This window comes from Schistocerca cancellata, chromosome 9, assembly GCF_023864275.1.
Source record: "Schistocerca cancellata isolate TAMUIC-IGC-003103 chromosome 9, iqSchCanc2.1, whole genome shotgun sequence".
NCBI classification, from domain to species: domain Eukaryota; kingdom Metazoa; phylum Arthropoda; class Insecta; order Orthoptera; family Acrididae; genus Schistocerca; species Schistocerca cancellata.
Window position 1 is genome coordinate 332,628,601 of NC_064634.1, and position 24,157 is coordinate 332,652,757.

The window sequence follows — 24,157 nt, forward strand, 5'->3', positions numbered from 1 at the left end:
CTACATATACACGTAAAATACGTACGTAAAATCCGGCGTGAGGCGAAAACGTAGTTTATAAAGTGGCATAACTCGGAGAAATATGCTGTAAAGTATCTCCTTTATCAGCGGGGAACCGCATGTTGTAATACTGAAGGGAATGCCTTTTATATGTAAAATTGGGTCTGAGGTTTAAAACTGCTTTTGAGTTATTTCAGCTTCACGTTAGTAAAGTACCTCAACTTTACTGACCAATACATTTCTTTTCATATGAGTTCCTCGTCCTGCTGCAGCAGGGAAAAAAGGGCCCAACGGAAAAATTCTCCTATCGGAGCACAAATAATGCGAATATTTTCCTGTTTATTTAAAAGACTTTGAACAGTGGGGCACGAGTTGCCTCAGTCTACCCTCCTCGGCACCTTTTTAAAATTCCCAAAAATTTTGACATACGAACATGTTCGCGCTTTTTTATGTTGAGAGAGAAGAAGAACACAGTGGCAGTGGCAAAGAGACGAAAAGTAATACGTAGTGGAAAATAGTAAACAGTGTTAATGTTACAGAAAAGGCGAAGAAGACAAGGTAGTGAGAGAGAGAGAGAGTGACACAGTTGCTCTAGAGCACAGTTGATGGTGATAGAACAGTGCTAGGAAAAGAGTGGAGGAGACTGTGCCATGGAGTTGGGGGGGGGGGGGGGAGCGGGGAGGTCGGAGAAAGAGAAGGAGAAAGTGGAAGTGGATGTAAGCCAGTGACAATGAGAGACCGAGTATATGACAATGACAACGATGAAGAGAAGAAGTAATGCGATATTAGCCGTAAAAGAGCAAAAGGGAGATAATGACAGTGAAAGATATTAACAGGACAGAACGAAAGGGGCTGTAGCTGAGACACAGGAGACAATAATGGACACAAAGAGTAATGTCCATGAGCTGGGCTGAATGAGTTGGGGCTAGTGGGAGTGTATGGGTATGAGCGACTTACGGTGGTGGACTAGTGGATATGAAATACGTTAAAGGAGAAGTGGGAGTTTGAGGTGAGCTGAATGTTAAAAAAAGCGTGAATATCCAGAATGAGATTTTCACTCTGCAGCGGAGTGTGCGCTGATATGAAACTTCCTGGCAGATTAAAACTGTGTGCCCGACCGAGACTCGAACTCGGGACCTTTGCCTTTCGCGGGCAAGTGCTCTACCATCTGAGCTACCGAAGCACGACTCACGCCCGGTCTCACAGCTTCACTTCTGCCAGTATCTCGTCTCCTACCTTCCAAACTTTACAGAAGCTCTTCTGCGAACCTTGCAGAACACAGTTTTAATCTGCCAGGAAGTTTCATATCAGCGCACACTCCGCTGCAGAGTGAAAATCTCATTCTGGAAACATCCCCCAGGCTGTGGCTAAGCCATGTCTCCGCAATATCCTTTCTTTCAGGAGTGCTAGTTCTGCAAGGTTCGCAGAAGAGCTTCTGTAAAGTTTGGAAGGTAGGAGACGAGATACTGGCAGAAGTGAAGCTGTGAGACCGGGCGTGAGTCGTGCTTCGGTAGCTCAGATGGTAGAGCACTTGCCAGCGAAAGGCAAAGGTCCCGAGTTCGAGTCTCGGTCGGGCACACAGTTTTAATCTGCCAGGAAGTTTCAAAGCGTGAATATGTTCGCATGCCAAAATTTTTGAAAAAAATTTGGAGGTGCTGAGGAAGGTAGAATGAGGCAGCCGATAACGCACTTTTAAATAAACAAAAACATTTTCGCATTTATTGTGGTCCAGTATGAGCGTGTCTCTCTCTCTCTCTCTCTCTCTCTCTCTCTCTCTCTCTCTCTCTCTGTGTGTGTGTGTGTGTGTGTGTGTGTGTGTGTGTGTGTGTGTGTGTGTGTGTGTTGTTGTTGTTGTTGTTGTTGTTTCTCGAAGATAAGCTTCCCAAGGCACTAACACATGTAACCAATAGTACAGAACTTAAATTTGAAATCACTGTAGTAACTACAAAAGCCCAGGTACGTTATAGTTCAAACCTTAAGTAAGCTGCTACGGTCGCAGGTTCGAATCCTGCCTCGGGCATGGATGTGGGTGATGTACTTAGGTTAGTTAGTTTTAAGTAGCTCTAAATCTAGGGGAGTGTTTACCTCAGATGTTAAGTCCCACAGTGCTACAGTGCTTAGAGCCATTTCAATTTTAAGTAAGTATCACTAAAGACGAGCTAGGTGTGCTGAAAGTTAGATTATGTGTACTGTGTGTACCATTCCCACTTCTCCTTTTCCTGTTCCAAGGGTGGGTCGAAAGAACAACAGCTGGTAAGCCTCCGAGTGAGCTCGAGTGCCCCTTACTTAACTTTCATGGTCTTGTAACTAGGAGGTGGCAACATACAGGTTGACTCTTCTAGGAACATGGTGGGCGGACTAGATATCCTGAGAATTCTTCCAATCAATCTGTCTGGCATCTACCTTTTCTGGGGTCGGTGTTTTTGCGGTTATTCCAATTTAAGTTGCTCCTTACGCATACTTACGGATATTTTATGAATCGGATTCCTTCCACTGAGTGTTCTGCAGTCATACAAAATGGGTCATTCCTCTCATTTATGCATAATGGCCGGCCGCTGTGGCCGTGCGTTTCTAGGGGCTTCAGTCCGGAACCGCGCTGCTGCTACGGTCGCAGGTTCTAATCCGGCCTCGGGCATGGATGTGTGTAATATCCTTAGGTTAGATAGGTTCAAGTAGTTCTAGGGTACTGATGACCTCCGATGGTAACTCCCATAGTGCTTAGAGACATTTGAATCATTTTTATGCATGATATGCTTCACTATGTGTAGGTCAAATGTTAATCCCGGTACCAAGCTTCAATCATCTGGAAATCTTTCTGCATTTCGTTACGGTTTTGTAGCCCTGCGACATCTCAACACAGAACAGAATTATCTGCAAAAACAAGCTCATTCAGCTTACGACATTATCCTCCGGGTCATTTATACATACTGTGAAAAATCATTATTCTACAGCACAGCCTTGGGGCACATCAAAAGTTGCTTTCGTCTGAAGATTTTTCTCTGTTAACAATGATTACTTCCGAAGGTGGGCGCAAATAAGTACCATACTCAATAAAATTTATACGGGAATACGACTGTCGAGTCATGTTGTTACAGTGACCAAGGTTTCGGACAATGTTGCAAGTGGCCTTCCTCAGGGTGGTGTGTTTGCTACGCAGTGTTTACTGCATGCCTCTCTGATATAGGCCACTTACAACATTGGCCGAAAAGGTGACCAGCATAACAACATGACGACGCTGTCATCTATCTGAAAAAGCTTTACTGAAGATGAGAAAGGCCGAGAAAGCCTACAACTACAGCTGCATCTACATTCCCGCTCTGCACAACGCTGTAAACTACATATCAGAGGTCACCTCCCATTGTACCAGTTATTAGGGCTTCTACCCGTTCCATACACATATGGATCGCGGGGAGAATGTTTAAATGTCGCTGTGCGTACTGATCTAATACTGTCTTTACGATTCCTACGGGAGCGATAACTAGGGGTTGTGGTATATTTCTAGAGTCTTATCTTAAAACCAGTTCTTGAACTATTGTAAGCCGAGCGGTATTAGCCGAGCGGTCTTGGGCGCTGCAGTCCTGGACTGTGCCGCTGATCCCGGCGGAGGTTCGAGTCCTCCATCGGGCATGGGTGTGTTTGTTTGTTCTTAGGATAATTTAGGCTAAGTAGTGTGTAAGCTTAGGGACTGATGACCTTAGCAGTTAAGTCCCATAGGATTTCACACACATTGAAACATTTTTGAACTATTGTAAGCAGGCTTCCTCCGGATTGTTTGCGTCTATCTTCACGTGTTTGCCAGCTTAGTTTCTACAGTATCTTTGTGACATTCTCCCACTGGTCAACAAAATCTGTGACTATTCTTGCTTCCCTTCTATTTGTCCTATTTGGTACGGGTCCCTCACACGTGAGCAGTAATCTAGGATGGGTCGCACGAATGATTGCGTTTCCCTCGTATTGTAGCAGTAAACTAAAATCAGCCTCTTGCGTGATCATGACATTTCATCCTGGTATTTATATGAGTTGACCGATTCCAACTGTGAGTCGTCGATACTGTAGACAGCAGCATTACTTTTTGGCTATGTGAATTGAACTATTTGACATTTTTGATTTAAATTAACTTGTCAATCCTAGCACATCTTTAAAATCTTATCTAGGTCTCACTGATGTTTGTGCAGATTTTATCAGAACGTACTTCATTGTAGTCGTAAATAGCTGCATAATTGGCGAAAAGTCTGTACTGGCTATTAATATTTTCTGCTGGTCATTAATAAACAACACGTACAGCAAGGGTCCCAACACATTTCCCTGGGGCACACACAAAGTTACTTCTAAATCTGTCGATGATTCTCCGTTCAAAATAACATTATGCTCCCTCCCTGTCAAAAAATTCTCATCCCGGTAACAAAATTTCGTTTGATATCCCATACTATCGATCTTTTGACAATAAGCGTTCTTGTGGTATTTAGTCAAATGTTTTTCCTAAATCGGAAAACACTGCGTCTAGCTGTGCGCCTTGATCCGTGGCTACCCTGATATAATAAATATTGTATACATTATGTGTCCTGTCAAAATTTCAAGGGTAGTTAAGACTTCTGCCCAAGGTGTCATTTTTGTATGGATGTTCGTCAGATGAAAAAATAGTAATGGCATCCCTTCTGAATATTACGTATGGATGTCGCGGTACGCGCAATTGCTAAGCCTACGTTCGAAAATGGCATTCGTGACTGTTCTATCCCGTCGAGAAGTAAGGTTATTTGTCGCACCAACTCCTTTTTATGTGATTTTCAGTTTTATATGTGCATGCGAACCTAACTTATAATGCGCAGATCATCTCGCTACGTGTGGTGGAGGATATTTCCAATATCATTTCTGCTTTTTTATGTTGAACTCTCAAACGAGGTAGAATTAATTTGATTTTCCCGCCGTGATGATTTCTCGGAATGCTAGTAGGAGATAATATGTTACTTGACTCCTCATGTAACGTGCATTCCAGTAATTGTAAGAGATTAAGGGTAAACGGTAACTCATCGTGCCTCCATTGTAGCTTCCACCGCTGGATATGATCAGCATCTACATTCCTGTGGTTACTAAACGAATTTCTGACAAAATGCCCTGTTCTTGTCTGGATCGTATCCATTTCCATTATTAATAAGGTAAATATAAACTGTCACATACAACATTTAAATCTACGATGCCAACGCTTCGTGGTGGTTACAACACGTACATGTCTTGTAGCTAGACATTTGTTAAATACTTGAATTTGTGTACAGAGATTGTAGAACTCCTGGAACCATGCATTTATTTCCGTTAGCTCTTCACTCCACAAACAACTTACGTGTTTGTAGTCATGCAAGCGTGCTTCTCGTAATGTGGACAATGCGAAATATCCTACAAATGGTTCAAAATATAGAAACAGGGTTGCCGACAGGAAAGCATTTTTCAAAGAGACAAATGATTTTTTGACCATACTTTTTTGCGCTACCTACATTTATTTTGAGCGATTATTGAGAGCCCTTGAAAAGAGAACAGCTATACGTCTCATTGGGTGAAACTTGTCGCAGAAAATGTTGTAAACGTGATAGTACGGAGATTTACGTGGAGGTGGAACTGTAGTCTGTAGCCGGCCGACTATCATAGCTACCATTTTGTCTACCTTTCTCGTGATAAATTTAACTTCGAACGTTAAGAGTTTTCATATTTCCATCTACTGTGTAGTGCTGTTATAAACGTGCATAGATACATTTAAAATATTGTAAGTTATATATGTCGCCTAACAAAGTTACGATCATAAAACAACAGCAAAATATGTGTCAATTTACGCACTTCGAAAAAATTGTTTCAATTTACTGAACAAACTTTATCTACTAGGATTATTCGCCATGCGCGAAGACCCTGTACATAAAGAAAAATCGGAGTCAAGTTCATTCCGATATCCTACGATATCTATGATTAACAACTGCTCACGGTAGCATTAATGTTATGATGTTCTAGAATTCTCTAAATTAATTTAATATTATTGTTGTACATCGTTACCATTTTTCTTGGTGGGTCGACAGCTGTAGATAACTATTCTTGGTTTATTGGTCGATCTTAGGTCCCAAATTTTCTCGGTGGAATTGATAATCACCGAATATCCCAATTTTCAATCGATTTCGCCAACAATATTTCGACAGCTTCCATAGTAGGGAGCATATGTCGGCTAACAGCTTTCTGTCTACCGTGGAGAAAACGAGAAAACTAAATCGAATAGTATAACTGCGTAGGCTTCCGCGACCAGAGTCAGTCTAGATAAACGTTTTCTGGGTATGCGTCAGACCCAGAAGAAAACCGCTTCAACCGTGGCCGAAACGTTGGTTTTTCTCTAGCAGCAGTAGTTTTACATATTATGACGCGGTACCATACCTAGAAAACTTTTATGTTGACTAAATCGAATAGGCTGCAAACACGAAAATCTGGAGCCTTACACTGTCAGGTCGCAACCCAATCGTTTTCGATGTATTTACTTCAGCGATAGTAATCTATTTTTACCTTTCTCACTTCAATTAAATTATTCTTTAACTTGTTTGAAGGAAGAACAAAAAGCAACCGTCGCATTTAAGCGCACCAACTAATCCTTAAGTGATCTAGACCGCTGGACGAATCACATGGATTGCCTTTCAGTTGCAACATCTCCGCTGTTGCCGAAATCCAATTACCATACACTACTCTACTTTGTCAGTAGTCTGCGGTGAGTTGTTTTGTCTGGTCTAGCGGCGTCAAACGGTCTTGTGGCGAGGCTATTTCGATGTGTACCAGGACTGTAGACACGTGTCTGCTAACAAACCAAAAGTAAGTTACATAACATTATTTCTTTGAGGTGATAGTTAAAATTTTCTGACTGTCTTTCAGAAATGTGTGCTTTCCAAAACTCAGACGGACGTTCATCGGAATTGAGAACTTCGTTGTTTGGTTCAGCTGATGACACATACCCAGATTCCGTAAAACCATCATAAGCAGTTGTTAGAAATAATGTACAGTACGAAAACTAAAAATGAAAGAGTACTATGCAAAACGTAAGAACGATATGGATACAAAGTAACTCCATGGAAATAAATGGAAGTGCGGGAGCATGTTTCCAGTAGTGCAGAAAAAAACGGACATCACATACCGTGAGGTCTGCGTGACTATAGCGTCAAATGGGTCTGGCCACTCAACACGAGGCAGTTGCAGGAACAGGAAAAGACAGGGTGTGCCGATCAGCGAGCAGTTACGGTTCACTGTGGTGGTTTCTTCATTACGACAAGGCCCGAAGACAATATTTGGATGACTATGTACGGCGAAGAATCATCGAGAAGCTGGAAGAAGAATGTAACTCAGGTCTCAGAATTATTTCACCTGCATGCGGAGGGTTCCAATCCACAGGCCACTGCTGCCCGAATGAGAGAAATCGGTCAACCACGAACAACTACACCAGTAGATTGAAGCTAACCAAGGAACCAACCTCCAAGTCTTTGAAAGCTTTGGATCCCCCTTGTGAGTGTTTTCAGGGGTTTATTAGGGCCTGACTTCATTTTTAAGAATGATAAAGAACGACCGCATTGAACAGTGCTGGTGGAGGATCATGTAGCAGAACGCGTACTGCTGTGCGTCATTATCACACACCTTTTGAAGAACCATTTCCCGCCTTTTGTAATTTACAGGGGACTGCCATAAATCGCGGTGACTGCAGTGTGATTATCCTTTTTGAATAAAAATGTAATTTCTGTTCGTCTCGTTGTTGCTCACCAGTGTGGAATTTATAAGAAACGTGTCTTAGAAGCAGCACTATTTAATTTGGAAGGAAACGCAAGTAAAGACTGAGATTTTTTGTACCTCTGTATCTAGATTTATTCACTACAAGTCACATTACTATGCGAATCAGAGATTACGTCGTGCACCACTTTAAATCGTCCTTCGCCTTTTTTCTGTTAAAGTCACGAATAGGGCGCAAGAAACCTCCACGTGAGCTCGACATACTGTCACCAAGGTAAACGGCGACTCGAAGCGCGCAGCGTGCCTCGGATGCAGGCTCGTGGGTGCAGTATTGTTCTATGGGAGACATTCTCCTGAACTTACGAGCAACCTATGGTATAACTTCATGTTTGGTGTATTCTCCGAGGGCGATCTTATCTTTCAGCAGTGTCTCGGAGTCACAGAGCCGTGCTACAGTGGTTTGAGGAGCATTAGAGTGAACTCACGTTGATGCCTCGGCGACCAAATTCGATCGATGTAAATCCTGTGGGACCAACCTTGGTCGTTATCGCGCACCATCACCCCGTACACAAATCAGCGGCCCGTTATTTAAGCGAATTACAAGATCGGTGCGTAGATATGTAATACCACATACCTACACAAACCTAACAACAAATGTATATGCAGAATCAGTGATGTGTTTCGTTCCAAAGAGGGTCAAACAAGCTGTTAAACAGGAGGTTATCAGTAGAAGCTGTAATAAATGACTGATTGTGGTACAAAGGTTGAAAGCGGATTTAATAAAGAGATGCTTGTTAGTTCCTCTTCGTTGTTTCTCGCTCGCAAAGTGTGGGGCATCTCCGTCAAACAATATAGTTTTACTTACGATTACTGGTTCAAATGGCTCTGAGCACTATGGGACTTAACTGCTGAGGTCATCAGTCCCCTAGAACTTAGAACTACTTAAACCTAACTAACCTAAGGACATCACACACAATCATGCCAGAGGGAAGATTTGAACCTGCGACCGTAGCGGTCGCGCGGTTCCAGACTGTAGCGCCTAGAACCGCTCGGCCACTCCGGCCGGCTACGATTACTGTTTTGTGTAATACGTTAACTAAATTCGTCTTTTACGTAGATGTTTGAATAATTTACGGCTTTTATGAATGTTCGCCACATTCTGGGGATGGGGGGAGACCGTAACCGCCAACGGAGCGTGCCCAGGATGGGGGAATACTCGTTAGCGGCAAACGCAGCTGAAGAGTAGGAGGGTAATAGAATGGGCGCCTTGGGTGGTCGTTAAATCGTCTATAAAATAAAGAAAACAAGAGTTACAAACGAAATACCTTTACTGGCCTTCAAAGTAACTACGATTAGCAACAATACATTTCTGAAATAGGTTGTAAAGCAGTTGGCAGCTGTCAGCAAACGTTTCTTGTGGAATATCTCGAAACACTGTGGTTGTTGTTCGATAACGGCATAGTCTGCGAATATTCGTAAGCGATAGCGCTTGCAGTGGCTTCGCTTATCTTCAACTCTTCTGCTGTTATTCGCAAAGATAGCCACCGATCGTCCGCAAGTATCCGTGGAATTCGTTCGATGTTGTATGGGATAGGCTGTGCTGACCTGAACGAGGCTCATCCTCAAGACTATCTCTAAAGCGTTTAAGTCACTCAGACACACACTTTTTTGCTCACCGCTTCAACAACGTACACTTGCACTGACATTCCATGAATCTCAGTCGCCGTTTTCCCTAATTTGATGCTGAACTTCATGTTAGCTGATTGCTTCCATTTTGCGCACAATTTTGTAGTAACATGAGTTCTACTGGTGCCTGCGGGTGACCCGCTGCTGTCTTTGAGAATGAGATCAGAATAGTTGAAGACAGGCAAAGACAGCGTAAGCACTTTCGTTCACGAACGTTCGCAGACATTGCGTATATCCAGAGAATCATTTTCTGACAGTTTCTAGCAGCTTTAAAACGATGTCAGATGTGTACTGAAGCTAATGGTGATTAACTTCTCTTCGTCGGGGTTCAGAGTCATGCATAATGTTTTATGAGACATCATATACACCGCTGACGGTAGAAATTATTCATTCCCTGTTGCAATTGCGGCCTTTGGGCCATTTTCAACAGGTAATGCAAAAGAATTTGCTTCAGCACATGTCATAGATTTTTAAGTCTGACATGTGCTTAGACAACATCTTTTGTAGTACCACTTGAAAATGTCCCAAAGGCCGAAACCGCAATAGTGACACAAATAATTTCTACAGTAAACGGAGAATCTAATGTCCTTTAAATAATAGTGGTTACTTTGAAGGCTAGTAAAAGTCTTTTGTTTGTAGCTCTTCATCCTTTACTTTCTGAATCCATTCACCGACCTTTGCATTCGCATCTTGTAAAATACTTACCGGGGACGACAAAAGCCGAAAGAAACCGTCGATACCCAATTCAAGTCCGAAGTTTTCTAGATATGTCCGCAGAAAAGCTTCAAAATTGTGATAAGGGTTTTGGTCAGAGAAACCATTAGAGATGGCGGTGAATGAGACCACGGGTGCTCAGCGGCGGCTTTAAAAACGTTCCAGGAAGATTTTCAGCTTTAGTTTCAAGTGCAAAAAGAACGTAAAACTTACGCCAACAATTGATACTAATCATTGAACGTACACCACATCTCGAAAATATTGTATCTCAGAAGTATTAGACGGCATAAAAAATGTAGTTGTATCTCTGAAAACAACACCCCAAGTATAGGTGAAACCAGACACAGAAAAAAAGTTGGCAAGGCACGGGTATTACTCGCCCACTGACGGTTCAGTACGGACTTAATTGTGTATATCTACAGGCAGATCATCCAATCTGGAAATCAAGAATCTCACCGATTTTTGCCTGTTATCGACATTCCACTCGCGAGATATTTGTCCCAGGGATTCCAGGATTTTCTTTTGGCATAATTACAAATGAACTATTTCGGTTTTTCCCTTTACTGGTACTGTCAGACTTTGCTTCCTGTCAAATTTCATGATTCTAGACCAACAGGAAGTCCCCTATAGCATTTGATTACTGAGTTTGCCAGAGACAAAACAAGTAACATAAAGGGCCGTATCTTTTGATTCCGTTGACGTACAAGCTAACATTTATTACGCCCCCAATGAACCATGGGCCTTAGTATGTCACATAAATTTCAATTTGTTATGTCTACCAGTTCCCGAGAAAAAGTGGTCTTAAAAGACAGACAGATAGATGATCTGATAATGAATGACAAAAAAATTATTGTCAAGTGGTACAGTTACGAATTGATAATTTTTTTATATTTTGTTATGGTTTCATTGCGAAACCTTGCTTCTTACCAAATTTCATGATTCTAGACCAAAACGAAGTACCCTATATGTTTTGATCAGTGAGTTTGCGAGAGTCAAAATATGCAACATAAAGGCCCGTGTCTTTCGACTGCATTGACTTAGAAGCTGACATTTATTACACCGCCAGTGAACCGTAGTCGTTAGTATGTGACATAAATTTCAACTTGATACGTCAACCTGTTCCTCAGAAAAAGGGGTCTTAACAAAAGAACCAACAGATAAACAGCCGGATAAGAAGTGAAAAAAAAATTTGCGTGTGATATACAAGGACTGTTCCGAAAGTCAGGTCCGATTGGTTGCGAAATGGAAATCACAGCGAAAATCGAAAATGTTTTGTTTGCGAGAGTTAGCTACACCTTCCAACTACTTTTCTAGACAGTCGCCGCTCTGTCTGAGACATTTGTCGTAGCGTTTTACCAAATTTCCAGTAACCTCGTCGCAGAAGGCAGCCGCCTGTGTTTGCTACCAATTCTCTACGTTAATGTGCAGATTGCTGTCTGTGGCAAAATGTTGTCTTCATAAGCAGCTCATCTTGTGAGCAGACAAGGAACTCAGAGCCGTGCTGCGTGGTGGGTGGCGAGACCCTTCCTATCGGAAACGCCGCAGGAGCCATGTCATTGCCCCTGCAATGTGCATCCGAGGATTGTCATGAAGAAGGAAATGCATGGCAGTTACATCATGTGGGAGCCGGCCGCGGTGGCAGAGCGGTTCTAGGCGCTTCAGTCCGGAACCGCGCGATTGCTACGGTTGGAGGTTCGAATCCTGCCTCGGGCATGGATGTGTGTGATGTCCTTAGGTTAGTTAGGTTTAAGTAGTTATAGGGGACTGATGACCTTAGATGTTAAGTCCCATAGTGCTCTGAGCCATTTGAACCATTTTGAACCATTGCGAGGACTGTATGCAATCAGGCGAAATCTCTCACAGTCCCTCGTACCTGGCGGGACACACCGTTGGCCAAGCTTCATTACGTGCTCACTGTCGATCAGAATTGAAAAGAGCGACGTGATGCGGCCGACGGTCATACTAGAGACAAAGTCCAACACATCCATGAGAAGCTTCGTCGGATTTTCACTGTGGTTTCCATTACGCGATCGATAGAACCTTATTTTCTGAATAGCCCTCGTAATTACAACTAAACAATTTTCGGATTTTTTTCTTTGATTGTACTGCGAAACCTTCCTTCTTGCCAAATTTCATGATTCATGGTTAACGGGAAGCGCCCTATAGCTCCTGATGGGTGAGTTTGCGAGTAACGAAAAATGTGACATAAATTTTCGTATATTTCGATTGCGTTGACTTAAAAGCTTCAATTTGTTATATCGCCAAGGGACCGTAAACCTTAGTAAGTGACGTAGATTTTCTCAGGAAAAGGGTTTTCTGCAGATGGACCACAAAAACCAATAAGGGTTCCTTTTCCACCGATTGAGCTCCAGAACCCTAAAATTTTTTCAGTTATAAGAGTAATGTTATTAACAGCAGATGGCGCTGCGACTAAACATGACAATGGTCGTACATAGTAGCAAAAGTGGGTTCGCACGAGCAGACGCTGCTGTACTTACGTTTGGTGCTGAGCGACCTCTCTTGCCGGTTACGCGGTGGCAGCGGCGGCGGTTGCTTGGAGACCTCGTCGTCTGGGTCGCGACTCACCGGCGACGCCATGAGGCTGACGGCGGCGGCATCCAAGGGGGACGCCTTGTCTGCGGCCGGCGGCGGCGCGGGCTGGCGCCTCTGTTGGCCGTCTAGGCACAGGGACTTCCCCAGAACCCTCATCTCGCTACGTCGGTGTCTACCTCTTCCCTACCGGCAGTGCGTTCGCGAGCCTTCGCGACAGACGATCGCACCTCACTGGAACTGTCGACGCACGACAAGGCGGAGCTGGCAGAATCGAAAACTTCTTTCCCTCAGTCGGCCTCCGATGCAGCGAACTTCACCGGCGAAAAGAATCTTGGCCCTAAATGTGTCTATGCAGAGCACAAAATGACGCGGAGTAGGGTGCAGCACCAATTGAATGTCTAGTATAGCACTGTCTAGTTTGCGGAAGGATATTAGCCCACCAGAAAGTGACACGATAGAACTGTAGACACGGTGCAAATGTCGGGTCTCCGTTTAAGGCACCACAACAAGTGTTCGAAATAATCAGGCCGTACCAATTGGATATGTCCTAGCTACTCCTAACTTTTTTTGGATATAGAACAGTGTTAAGATTCGTATTGCAGAAACAATTTGTCTATTTTTTTAGAAGTTTCGGTAGTATCGAAGCGTACACCGAAACCGCCGGCGTGTCCTGCGGAGGGAGTGGAGAGCGGTGGGTCGCCGCGCGGTGCGCTGGTCCAGCTGCTGGCGCCCCGTGCGTGTCTGCGGACGTGCCGTCGGAGCCAGCGGCGAGTGAGCGACTGCGACCCAGTGGCGGCGGCAGCGGCGGCAGCAGCAGCAGCGGCTACCACGCGGTCCCTCCGAACCGACCCACAGCCGCCCCTCCCCCAGCTGCAGGCAGCGGGCTGCAGCCGGAGGAGGACGCCCGCAAGGCCGTACGCCACGCAGACTGGCTGGACCCGCCCGCTCCTGTGTACACGGGCTACGTCTCTATCTACCGCCCGCGCAGCAGCGTAAATAGTGTCACAGCCGCGGCGCTTGCCCTGGGTGCCGTTTCCGTGGTAGCATCTGTGTCAGTACTCCGCAAGCGGCTTGACGGGTTGTGGCGGAGGGTACTTCTCGTATCACTAGACCATTCGCGTATAGCACGTGGGAAGAATGACTGTCGATAAAGCTCTGTATTAGCTCTAATTTCTCTCGAATTTTCTCGATGTCGTCATTTCGCGAGACGGATATGGGAGGACTACCTGAAGTAATCCATGGAGAAGAAATAAAAACTTTGAGTTTCGCCGATGACATTGCAACTCTGTCAGACACAGCAAAGGACTTAGAAGAGCAGTTGAACGGAATGGATAGTGTCTTGAACGGAGGATATAAGATGAACATCAACAAAAGCGAAACGAGGATAATGGAATGCAGTCGAATTAAGTCGGGTGATGCTGAGGGAATTAGATTAGGAAATGAGATAGTTATAGTAGTAAAGGAGTTTTGCTATTCGGGGACCAAAATGACTGATTATGGTCGAAGTAGAGAGGATGTAGACTGGCAATGGCAAGGAAAGCGTTTCTGAAGAAGAAAAATTTGTTCACTTCCAGTATAGATTTAAGCGTCAGGAAGTCGTTTCTGAAAGTATTTGTATGGAGTGTAGCCATGTATGGAAGTGAAACATGGACGATAAATAGTTTGGACAAGAAGAGAATAGAAGCTTTTGAAATGTGGTGCTACAGAAGAGTGCTGAAGATTAGATGGGTAGATCACATAACTAATGAGGAGGTATTGAATAAGATTTGGGAGAAGTTTGTGGCACAACTTGACTAGAAGAAGGGGTCGGTTGGTAGGACATGTGTTGAGGCATCAAGGGATCATCAATTTAGTAGTGGAGGGCAGCGTGGAGGGTAAAAATCGTAGAGGGATACCAAGAGATGAATACACTAACAGATACAGAAGGATGTAGGTTGCAGTAGGTACTGGGAGACGAAGAAGCTTGCACAGGATAGAGTAGCATGGAGAGCTGCATCAAACCAGTCTCAGGGCTGAAGACCACAACAACAACAACCTGAAGTAAGTAAAGGAAGAAGGAACAAAGATCAAATTTCCGTCATCTGATGAATTATGAAGAAGGCAAGAGAATTCCAGAAGGATGTATATCTTCTTTATTGATTACTAGCTCTTCCTTCCTCCTCCCTTCAGCCATCTCTTCCTCCCATCTCCACCTATTCATCTCCTTCCCTTTCGTGTCTATTTCCTCCTCCCCTCTCTCCATCTCATCTCTTCCTTTTCTCTGACAGTCTGTTCCTTCCCCCCCTGCCCCACTGCTCCTTGCCCCGTTGTTCATCTGTTTTCCCTACAATTCTCTTCCTCCACCACTCTTTTTCAATCTGCTTCTCCCCCTTTCTGTGTCCATATCCTCCTCCCCCTCTCTGTCCAGCTCCTCCTCGCCCCCTCTACATGTTCATCCCTTTCCACTTTCTGTCCGTCCCCTACTCTCCCCTTTCTCTGTCCATATACTTCTCGCCCCTTTCTCCATCCATTTCCTTCTTCCCCTCTGTCTGTCCAACTACTCCTCATCAATTTCTCTGTCCGTTTCCTTCTCCCTCTCTGTCCAACCACCCCTCATCCAACTTCATGGCAGATTAAAACTGTGTGCCGGACCGAGACTCGAACTCGGGACCTTTGCCTTTCGCGGGCAAGTGCTCAACCAACTGAGCTACCCAAGCACGCCTCGCGACCGGTCCTCACAGCTACAAATCTGCCAGTACCTCGTCTCCTATCTTTCAAACTACACAGAAGCTCTTCTGCGAACCTTTCAGAACTATCACTCCTGGAAGAAAGGGCATTGCCGAGACATGGCTTAGCCACAGCCTGGGGGATGTTTGCAGAATGAGATTTTTAGTCTGTAGCGGAGTGTGCGCTCATAAGAAACTTCCAGGCAGATTAAAACTGTGTGCCGGACCGAGACTCGAAATGAGGAACTTTGCCTTTCGCGGACAAGAGCTCTACCAGAATTGAAGCTGTGAGGACAGTTCGTGAGTCGTGCTTAGGTAGCTCAGTTAGCAGAGCATTTGCCCGCGAAAGACAAAGGCCCTAGTTCGAGTCTCGGTCCGGCACACAGTTTTAATCTGCCAGGAAGATTCACATCAGCGCACACTCCGATGCAGAGTGAAATGTCATTCTACTCCTCATCCATTTCTCTGTCCGTTTCCTCTTCCCCCTGTGTCTGTCCAACTCCTCTTCATCCATTTCTCTGTCCATTTCCTCCTCCCCCTCTCTCTCTGCCCATCTCCTCCTCTCCCTCTCTTTGTCCATTTCCAGGCCCCCAATCTCTGTCCATCTCTTCTACCTGAGCTTGTCTCCTCCTTCCCCGTCGCTGTCTGTCTCCTCGTCGTTCCCTCTCTCTCCAAGTTACCACAGTCATAGCAGTAGGAGCCGGATGGTTCTTACCTGCCACAGTATTTTTTTCCAGATTGTAACTAATAGGTGTTGAGCTTTTTACAAAGGCTTAGCCAGCATACGCACATGTCAGCTACATTTCACATATATTTAGCATTTTCACACGTATTTGTACACATATATCATCTGTGTCTCTAGGAATTTCGCCCTGCAGTTTCGTTTTCAAGCACCGCTATTGATATGACGATGTATTAGTTCAACTATTTTCTGTGCAACGATATGATTATGCAGGTACTACAATTCTCAGAAGTATCCAGACGACCTGAAACGCGCTTCGCCTGATTTGCATGCATAACTTAACTGTCTTGCAGGTCCATTAATCTCTTTGCAATACAGTCATTTAACTCTGCAAAGTGCATACCACAAGAGATCTGTTCTTTGCTATAATGAGTCAGCATTTAAGGCAACACCACGATGTTGCAAATACTGGGAAATACGTCATCAGAGATGAGACAATCGTTAACGATTGTAAACACACTTTGTTACAGTGAGTGACATTTCAGAATCACTACAGAATTAAGTAACTCCGTCACATCAGTGATTCCAGTAATCTTTGGGCACAATTAAATATTTTTATGAACAAGATATTTTCAGACAACATCTCGACTCCTTAACAAGTTTTTGGAAATTTGTGGTTAGATGTTATGGGACCCAACTGCTGAGGTCGTCGGTCCCTAAGCTTACACACTACTTAATCTAACTTAAACTAACTTACGCTAAGTACAACACACACATCCAAGCCCGAGGGAGGACTCGAACCTCCGATGGGGGCAGCCGCGCGGACCGTAATAAGGTTCCCCCAGACCGCGCGGGTACGCCGCGCGGTTCGACTCCTTATCCAAATCGAAGTATTTTAGCTCTCTAAAAGGTTTTCCACGTCTGTGAAACGCTTTTCCTGATAAGAGTGGTTCAATCCATTAATCATTTGAAAGCAAAGTGATTAACAATGGCGTCGGCCAGGGTGGCCGGGCGGTTCTAGGCGCTAGTCTGGAACTGCGCGACCCCTATGGTCGCAGATTCGAATCCTGCCTCCGGCATGGATGTATATGATGTCCTTAGTTAGGTTTAAGTAGTTCTACGTTCTAGGGGTCTGATGACATCAGACGTTAAGTCCTATAGCGCTCAGAGCCATTTGATTAACAATGGCAAGCGCTCTAGGGAAATCTGGAAATAAACGTCGTATCACCAACAATTTTTCTGTACTCACGATTGAGCAATTAATTGTTCACATTTCTGAACCTAAAACGACATGGTGACCTACTGTGTTCTGGATATGAATTGAAACCAAGCACCAATAGCCATTGTAAATAATCAAAGGATTTATGCCTGATCGATAACAGCAGTGTTCGTCATTGGTAACTAGGCATAAGGAATCGTGAAATATCGAAGTTCGTACCATTGTCAGTTAGCAAATCTGAACCAGAAAATTTGTGTGGTCCTCCTGGAATCATGTCAAGCCTCTTAACTCCTACATAATCCGACATACATGATAGACACAGCTACTAACGTACGTCAGATTCATAGGGAGATTACCGAACAACCCAAACCGCAGGTTGCTCTAACCCGCCCCTAGTCCACAAGAGAAAAACGGACCACCCAATTCATAAATAACCACCTTCCCGCGGGTGGGCTAACGGAGAAGAATCGTGGGACGACCCCATAACAAATCGGCTGGTGACCTAACCAAGAAAACAAGTAGAATTTAACAAGAAAATGAAACAACATATCAACGATTACTTAACTTCTAGCCGCGCAGGATTATCCGAGCGGTCTCAGGCGCTGCAGTCATGGACTGTGTGGCTGATTCCGGCGGAGGTTCGAGTCCTCCCTCGGGCATGGGTGTGTGTGTTTGTCCTTAGGATAATTTAGGTTAAGTAGTGTGTAAGATTAGGGACTGATGAACTTAGCAGTTAAGTCCTATAACATTCGACACACACACACACACACACACACACACACACACACACACACATTTAACTTCTAATAAACTGCGATTTCTGAAGAAGACCTGGCACAGCAGCCACAAAACGCTCTCCCGAACCGTCCTCTGCCAGCCGCTTCAACGGACGCAGGAAGGCGCGCCGATATACCGTCTCATGGCGTCGCAGCTCGCACCGGGCAGGCCGATGTCGTGGGTTGACTCCTGTTGCTCTCGTGTCGACCGCGAAGCCACTACCCCTCGCTATACGGCGCGGCACACCGGACTCACGTGGCGACCTCACATGCGCCGACGCTCAAGACGGAGAAGTCATGTTGTGTCTCAGTGCGCGACCGACCAACCGATCGATCCAACCACCAATGACCGTTGCCTGAGCAAATTCGAGCAGACTGGCGGCCTAACGCGCAGACTCAGATGCAGGAATTAAGCCCCGATCGGGCGACCACTCGCTGATTTCTCTTACTGGCGGAGTGGAAAGACTCTTATTTTGCCGGCTTTAAAGGTTTATCCGAACGAGAGACATACTAGCTCTCCGTACGACAGACAGGCACTAACTGCCTATCAAATGTGGATGAGAGACAGACTAGCAAGCTGGGGACGAGAGACTGACCCAGACTGACTCAGACTGACCAACTGGTGAGCTCATAGCGCCCCTTAAATGCACGTGGACAGGCAACCTTTCCCCTTTCCCACCATAGGGAGACACCAAAGCAGTGATTGCCACAGCGGCGCCACCGCCAGAAACGGAGGGCGAGTGACTCACACAAAGCGCTGCGGCGCGCTCTTCAAAACAGCAATTTTTACCGCGGCTCAGACGGGAACTCGAACCCAGCACGTAATCAGATCGTTAACTACGTAAAATAAGACGTAAGATATCGAAATTTTTCTGCAATAGCAACATATTCGAATTGAAAAACACTTCTTGCCTGACCCATAATCGAACCCAGCACCTACTCCCGTTGCTTTCTGTCCACAAATTGCTTGCTCATCAGTAGTGGCATGTGTGATGTTTGACTAGAAATAACAGCACCTATAGTTATTGGTGACAATACATGAGGAGACATCAAAAATAATTTACAGGTAGTAGTTCGGTGTGAATATGCTAGGGCTTAATATGAAACCATGAATACTTTTGTACTGAACCAGGATTCGAATCCTTAAACTGCGTTTCACGGAGATCTACAAGAGTTTGTAATATTGGGAGAAAAACTAAATTACAAAAACTATAGCATTCTATGTGGGCCAGATACCGCAAAGAGGAGATCCGAATTCGAATCCCAGTCCAGAACTAAATTTTTCAACGTCTGAAGTTCAAATAAAATAAGAGCCCTGTGTCCTGAAGTGACCATCGGCTCATAAATAAAATACAGTTTCTACTGTAATGAAGCTCACTGATGACAGAGTTTCTGATTGCCGCGATTTTCGCCGCTGTTATGGCCCAGCTAAAACCGGCTATTCCCCAGTTGCTAGCGAAGAGATACGACGTTTATAATACGGGTTTTGAACTATGGTGCAACCTCAATTTCTTCATGTGGCATTAATTGACCTAAAGGAGATCTGTTCGTGTGGGTTTAAAATACATAACGGAAGGGGGATGCGATCCAGATCTGTCGCCAATCCATCGTTGGGTATTTAAGCTCGACAACATTGCTGCTCTCATGACGCCTCAAGTATCGATATATCTCATGGGTTGAAGAGATTCTCGTGGAAGGTATTTGTAACTGAACATAACTAAAATCAAGAAAGAATCTCGTGATGTGAAAGAAGGCGATATTGTCCTTACCACCACCGGCGGTTCAAAGGACGATAGTAGAAGAACGTCCAGGATCGCCGACGTCATAGCGTGTTACCGTTGGTACCAGGTCCGTAGCGTTGCTCGTAGGTATAGACCGAGAGACTTGTTTCCCACATTCGTGAAATTAAGTACTCCAGAAAGGTATGGGAGAGTATTTGACCAACAGCCTCCCTTGGCTGACATAGTATCCAAAGACCGCCATTAACTTGGCAGCAATTTCATGTGGCATTGACAGTACCTGTGCCAGGTGTGGCAGTCGTGAGGCAAGATTAACTTTAGTACATTACACCCTTTGGAGTTGGTCTTGGATTCGGAGTGAATTATTGCCTACGTGCGGTGAGACGTGATGGACCACTCGTCGGTAGCTCTCCGCCGCTGATTGCAATATCCATCGGGTGGACGAAACTCCTAAGCATCGCATAATGTCCACCGTAGTAAATGGACTGTACGGAGCGCCATTCCGTATGTAGTAAGAAGAGCAAACACCTTATGTACTTCGTTCTCCGATCGGACGAGTCTCATAAAGTCGCCGGCTTATGCGCGATACGTGAAGGAACTGGCACAGAGTCGGACGCCTTTAAGGGGCCGGCGGAGAGTTTGCATCAATGGTTCGAGCGCTATTGCAAACAACATCATCGACAGGGGACATCCTTGCCTAACTGAACTACAAACAGGAATCGTTTCTATCTCCCTGCTATTGACTATCGTCAAAACAGGGCCACGAAGGAGGCAATGAGGACTGTAATGAAATCCTGGGGCATTGCCACGCATCACATGTTCGGGTCAAGGCAATGATGCTTGATCCTTCAAAAGGCACGATCAAAATCCACTGATGCGAACACCGCTCGCATGTAATATGCTTCCATTAGTAAAACGATGTCACGGTATTCACCGAAGATAGAACGTATATTCCTCCGAACTCGTAGACAAGCCTGGTCTATGGTAATATTACAGTCTTAAGCGTTGCCGCCAACATTCACGCAAAAGTATTGTAGTTAGTATTGAGCATCGCGAGCGGTCTGAACTGATGGGCGCTGATTCTGTCTGCCCATTTCAGTATTAGTATAATGATTTCCGCCATGAATTGCGACGGGATGTCCGTGTCAGAGCGCAATAACTCATTATACATCAGCACCCATTGGGACATCAATGGATCTGCAAATTCGTGACAAAATTCTAGTGTCAAACCATGTGGCCAGTAAATTTATGCACCGCACTCTTCGTGAGTACCATCTGTATGCCAATAACGCCTCTGCATCGGTACCATCCACCTCTTTTTGCATCCGTCGCAAAAGACTAGTGCTATTCTATCGTCCGTCTGCGTCCCCGTGAAAAGGTAATGTTCCGGAAACCCAACAGCTGTGTCCTGTTGTGACGTCAAGGGCCGATTATTCCCATCGTGAAGCACTGTGATCGAGGAATGGTGATTACGCGCATGTCTCCTGGACATATGTGGCGTGGCAATACTTTTTCCACCGTCGTTGTCGAAGCACCGAGCACGGATCTAAAATACCTCCTATCGACGCCACGTGGCAGATAAAATGCACACCTGAATGCGATGGACCTCCGGTTGATATTCGGGCGAGGGGTCCCTGAAGGACAGGTCACGAAGCAGCGTGTAGTGGTATTCAAGTGTGTCTCGGAGCCATCTCGCTTTTTCTTTGCCTTAACTTATAAGAGTTCTTCGAGTCGCCGGTCTTGCACATTGCATCCAACGGTTCAAATGGCTCTAACCACTATGGGACTTAACATTTGAGGTCATCAGTCCATTACACTTAGAACTACTTAAACCTAACGAAGCTAAGGACATCACACACATCCATGCCCATGGCAGGATTCGAACCTGCGACCGTAGCAGCAGCGCGGTTCCGAACTGAAGCGCCTAGAGCCGCTCGGCCACAGCGGCCGGCTCACATTGCATCCAACGTGAAAGAACCATGCACTGGGCGACGGCAAACGCATGTCTGCCACGTTCCGCTGATCCCCTGGCGATATTAGTGATACACCAATGAGTATGAATTAAATTTCCACAATCTACAGTTCCACCAGACATGCTGCCGTGGAAGCGTTAACGTAATAAATATGCAAGGAGATCCGTAAGAGCTGTGTGCCAACGTTCAGCATCTAACAAGTGATCTCATAATCTGTCAGAAACATATAGTAAATCGGATCGAGTCTGCTCGCCGAGTGGCTAGTAAAAAACGTGTAGCCCTCATGCGGCCCATGGATTTTTTCCCACATGTGCATTAGTGTCATGTCTCGGCAGGTCGAGCGCAGTGTATAGCAGGAGTTAAAATCTGGGGTTTGATCCTTCGGTGTGAAAAAACAATTAGAATCCCGTCCTACCAAGATATCATCATATCTGCTATGGAATAGGGGCGCAATCTCCTCCGGGTAGAATTGCGCACTCGATCGTCGATTGCCAGATCCGGAGGGTGAATAGATGTTGACAACACCAGTTCCATTCACGGTCATTGCCAAACCCTGAGCCGAAGTGAGGTAATCGAAATCACACACCGGAATCCCTTCACGGACTAATATCGCTCTGCCACGTCCTGCGTCTGGAGTCGGCGCTAGGTAAGTGTTGTAGCCAAGCAGGTTTATTGCACCAGTAGAATATCCAAGTCCGTGGCATATATCGTGTCCTGGAAAAGTTAATGTCTACTGTTCCCACCTTATATGCTTGGTTCGTTGTCATCCTCATGCTCGAGTCATGTCATTGTAATCTCCAAAGCCTTTAGTCAACTATTCGTGCTTAGAGGGTTGCCGCCAACGGGCGTCCCTCCGATGTGTTCGTTCTGTGGTGTGAGGCTGCAAGTGAGCCATCATCAAGTGTGAGTGCCAATTCCAGCCTTTCGACTTGTTCTGCCCAGTCACATTGGTCATCAATTTCTGAAACGCCCTCTCCTAGATTTCGATGTGGCTGCCGAGACACTGTCGCTGACTCCTCCATCGGCAGTATCGGGTCAGTCGGTGTCAATGAAGGCGAACTGTCTCAATGATAGGACATCCGGTCACCATCTTAAGGAATCCTCTAAATGGCCTCTAAAGGCACGTGTTCCATATCAAACGTCTCATCGGCTCGAGGAACTTCCATGTACCCCTGGTTGGCAAAGGGCGTCTTACCCGAACTACGGCAGCGGTTTCTGCGGCGCTCGGGCGATCGTTGTTTGCACGCTCTCCCTCACATTGTTCAGCGAGTGCTCGTTGGTCTGCTACTGCCGCCACAGTCTCGACCTCCACTTCCACGCCGCGTGCTACTCGTGAGGGTGCGCAAGGTTCCTCCCTCATCTGCCATGAGGTGGGTGCAAGGGCATTCTTCGTGTCACGTCTCTACTCCCCGAACTCGGTCCGCTCCTGCATCAACGCGTCCGTTTCACGCTCCGAACTCGGCAGCACCTCCCGGCGGGCCACCGACACGTACGTCATCGCCAGCTGCATGGGAATTTCTCGCTGTGATGCTTCTTCACATGGCAGTTGAATGACGCGCCGTTGTATGCACTTGAAGCAGATATGTCCTTCTCCACCAGAGCCAGAACATGTCCGCAGCTGGCCACTGTAATCACAATAGCTCCACATCCTCCAATACATAAATATTAAGGTTTGTTAAGGACAATCCACACCTGTCGAATGCTGTTTAGCACGGGATAGGTACTAAAACTCGCCCAGCGTTTAGGCGAATGACTGAGTACTGTTCCACATGGTTGCAGCGATTCAGCAACCATCGGTTCTGGTACGTCAAGCAGTACTACAAAGACCTGAACGACCCTCATTCCCAAGCCTGAAGGCGCTAGGTCCACTGATATGGCCATCAGAGTGCCAAAATCCCCTTTGCGCAGCGGCCATAGTTTTTCCACATGGAGCTTCATCTGTCATCTTCACGTACACTGTGCTGCTTGTGATGAGTATGTGTATCCGAACTACATCTGTAGCAGGTAAAGGAACTTTCTTCTTAAAAAAAACGTCGTTGGCAAACGTAAATTGAATAATAGTCTTTCTACAATTATGTGTCATGGCGATCAATTCTGACAAAAACACGCGTATCAGCCGAGTAAAAACTTCCTTTGCCATGCCATGCGCGCCCGCGGCCGGGGCATTAAGTCCGAGTCGGGCCACGGCCTAAGGCAGACTGTGCACTTGTACGAAGCGCTGTTACACGCTTGTGGTGCAATATGTAAGTCACACAGTTAAGTAAAATACGATATCCGGAACAACATATCCTGCATTGCAATGTGAAACTATATTTTACATTTAATATCTGAAAGCGGCATCATTATTATTATTACGTGTGATGTTTGGAGACAAAACAT

The 24,157-nt window shown here is 45.5% G+C and overlaps 1 protein-coding gene across 1 annotated transcript in view; it reads right to left on the reverse strand.

Moving 5' to 3' along the window:
- Window positions 1-13,453, reverse strand: part of LOC126100429 (scavenger receptor class B member 1-like) — a 335,359-nt gene extending 321,906 nt beyond the window's left edge. Inside the window, exon 1 of the mRNA XM_049911034.1 lies at window positions 12,630-13,453. Coding sequence (XP_049766991.1) covers window positions 12,630-12,840 — 211 coding nt within the window. The 5' untranslated portion in view covers window positions 12,841-13,453. The remainder of the gene's footprint in view (window positions 1-12,629) is intronic.
- Window positions 13,454-24,157: the final 10,704 nt, after the last annotated feature.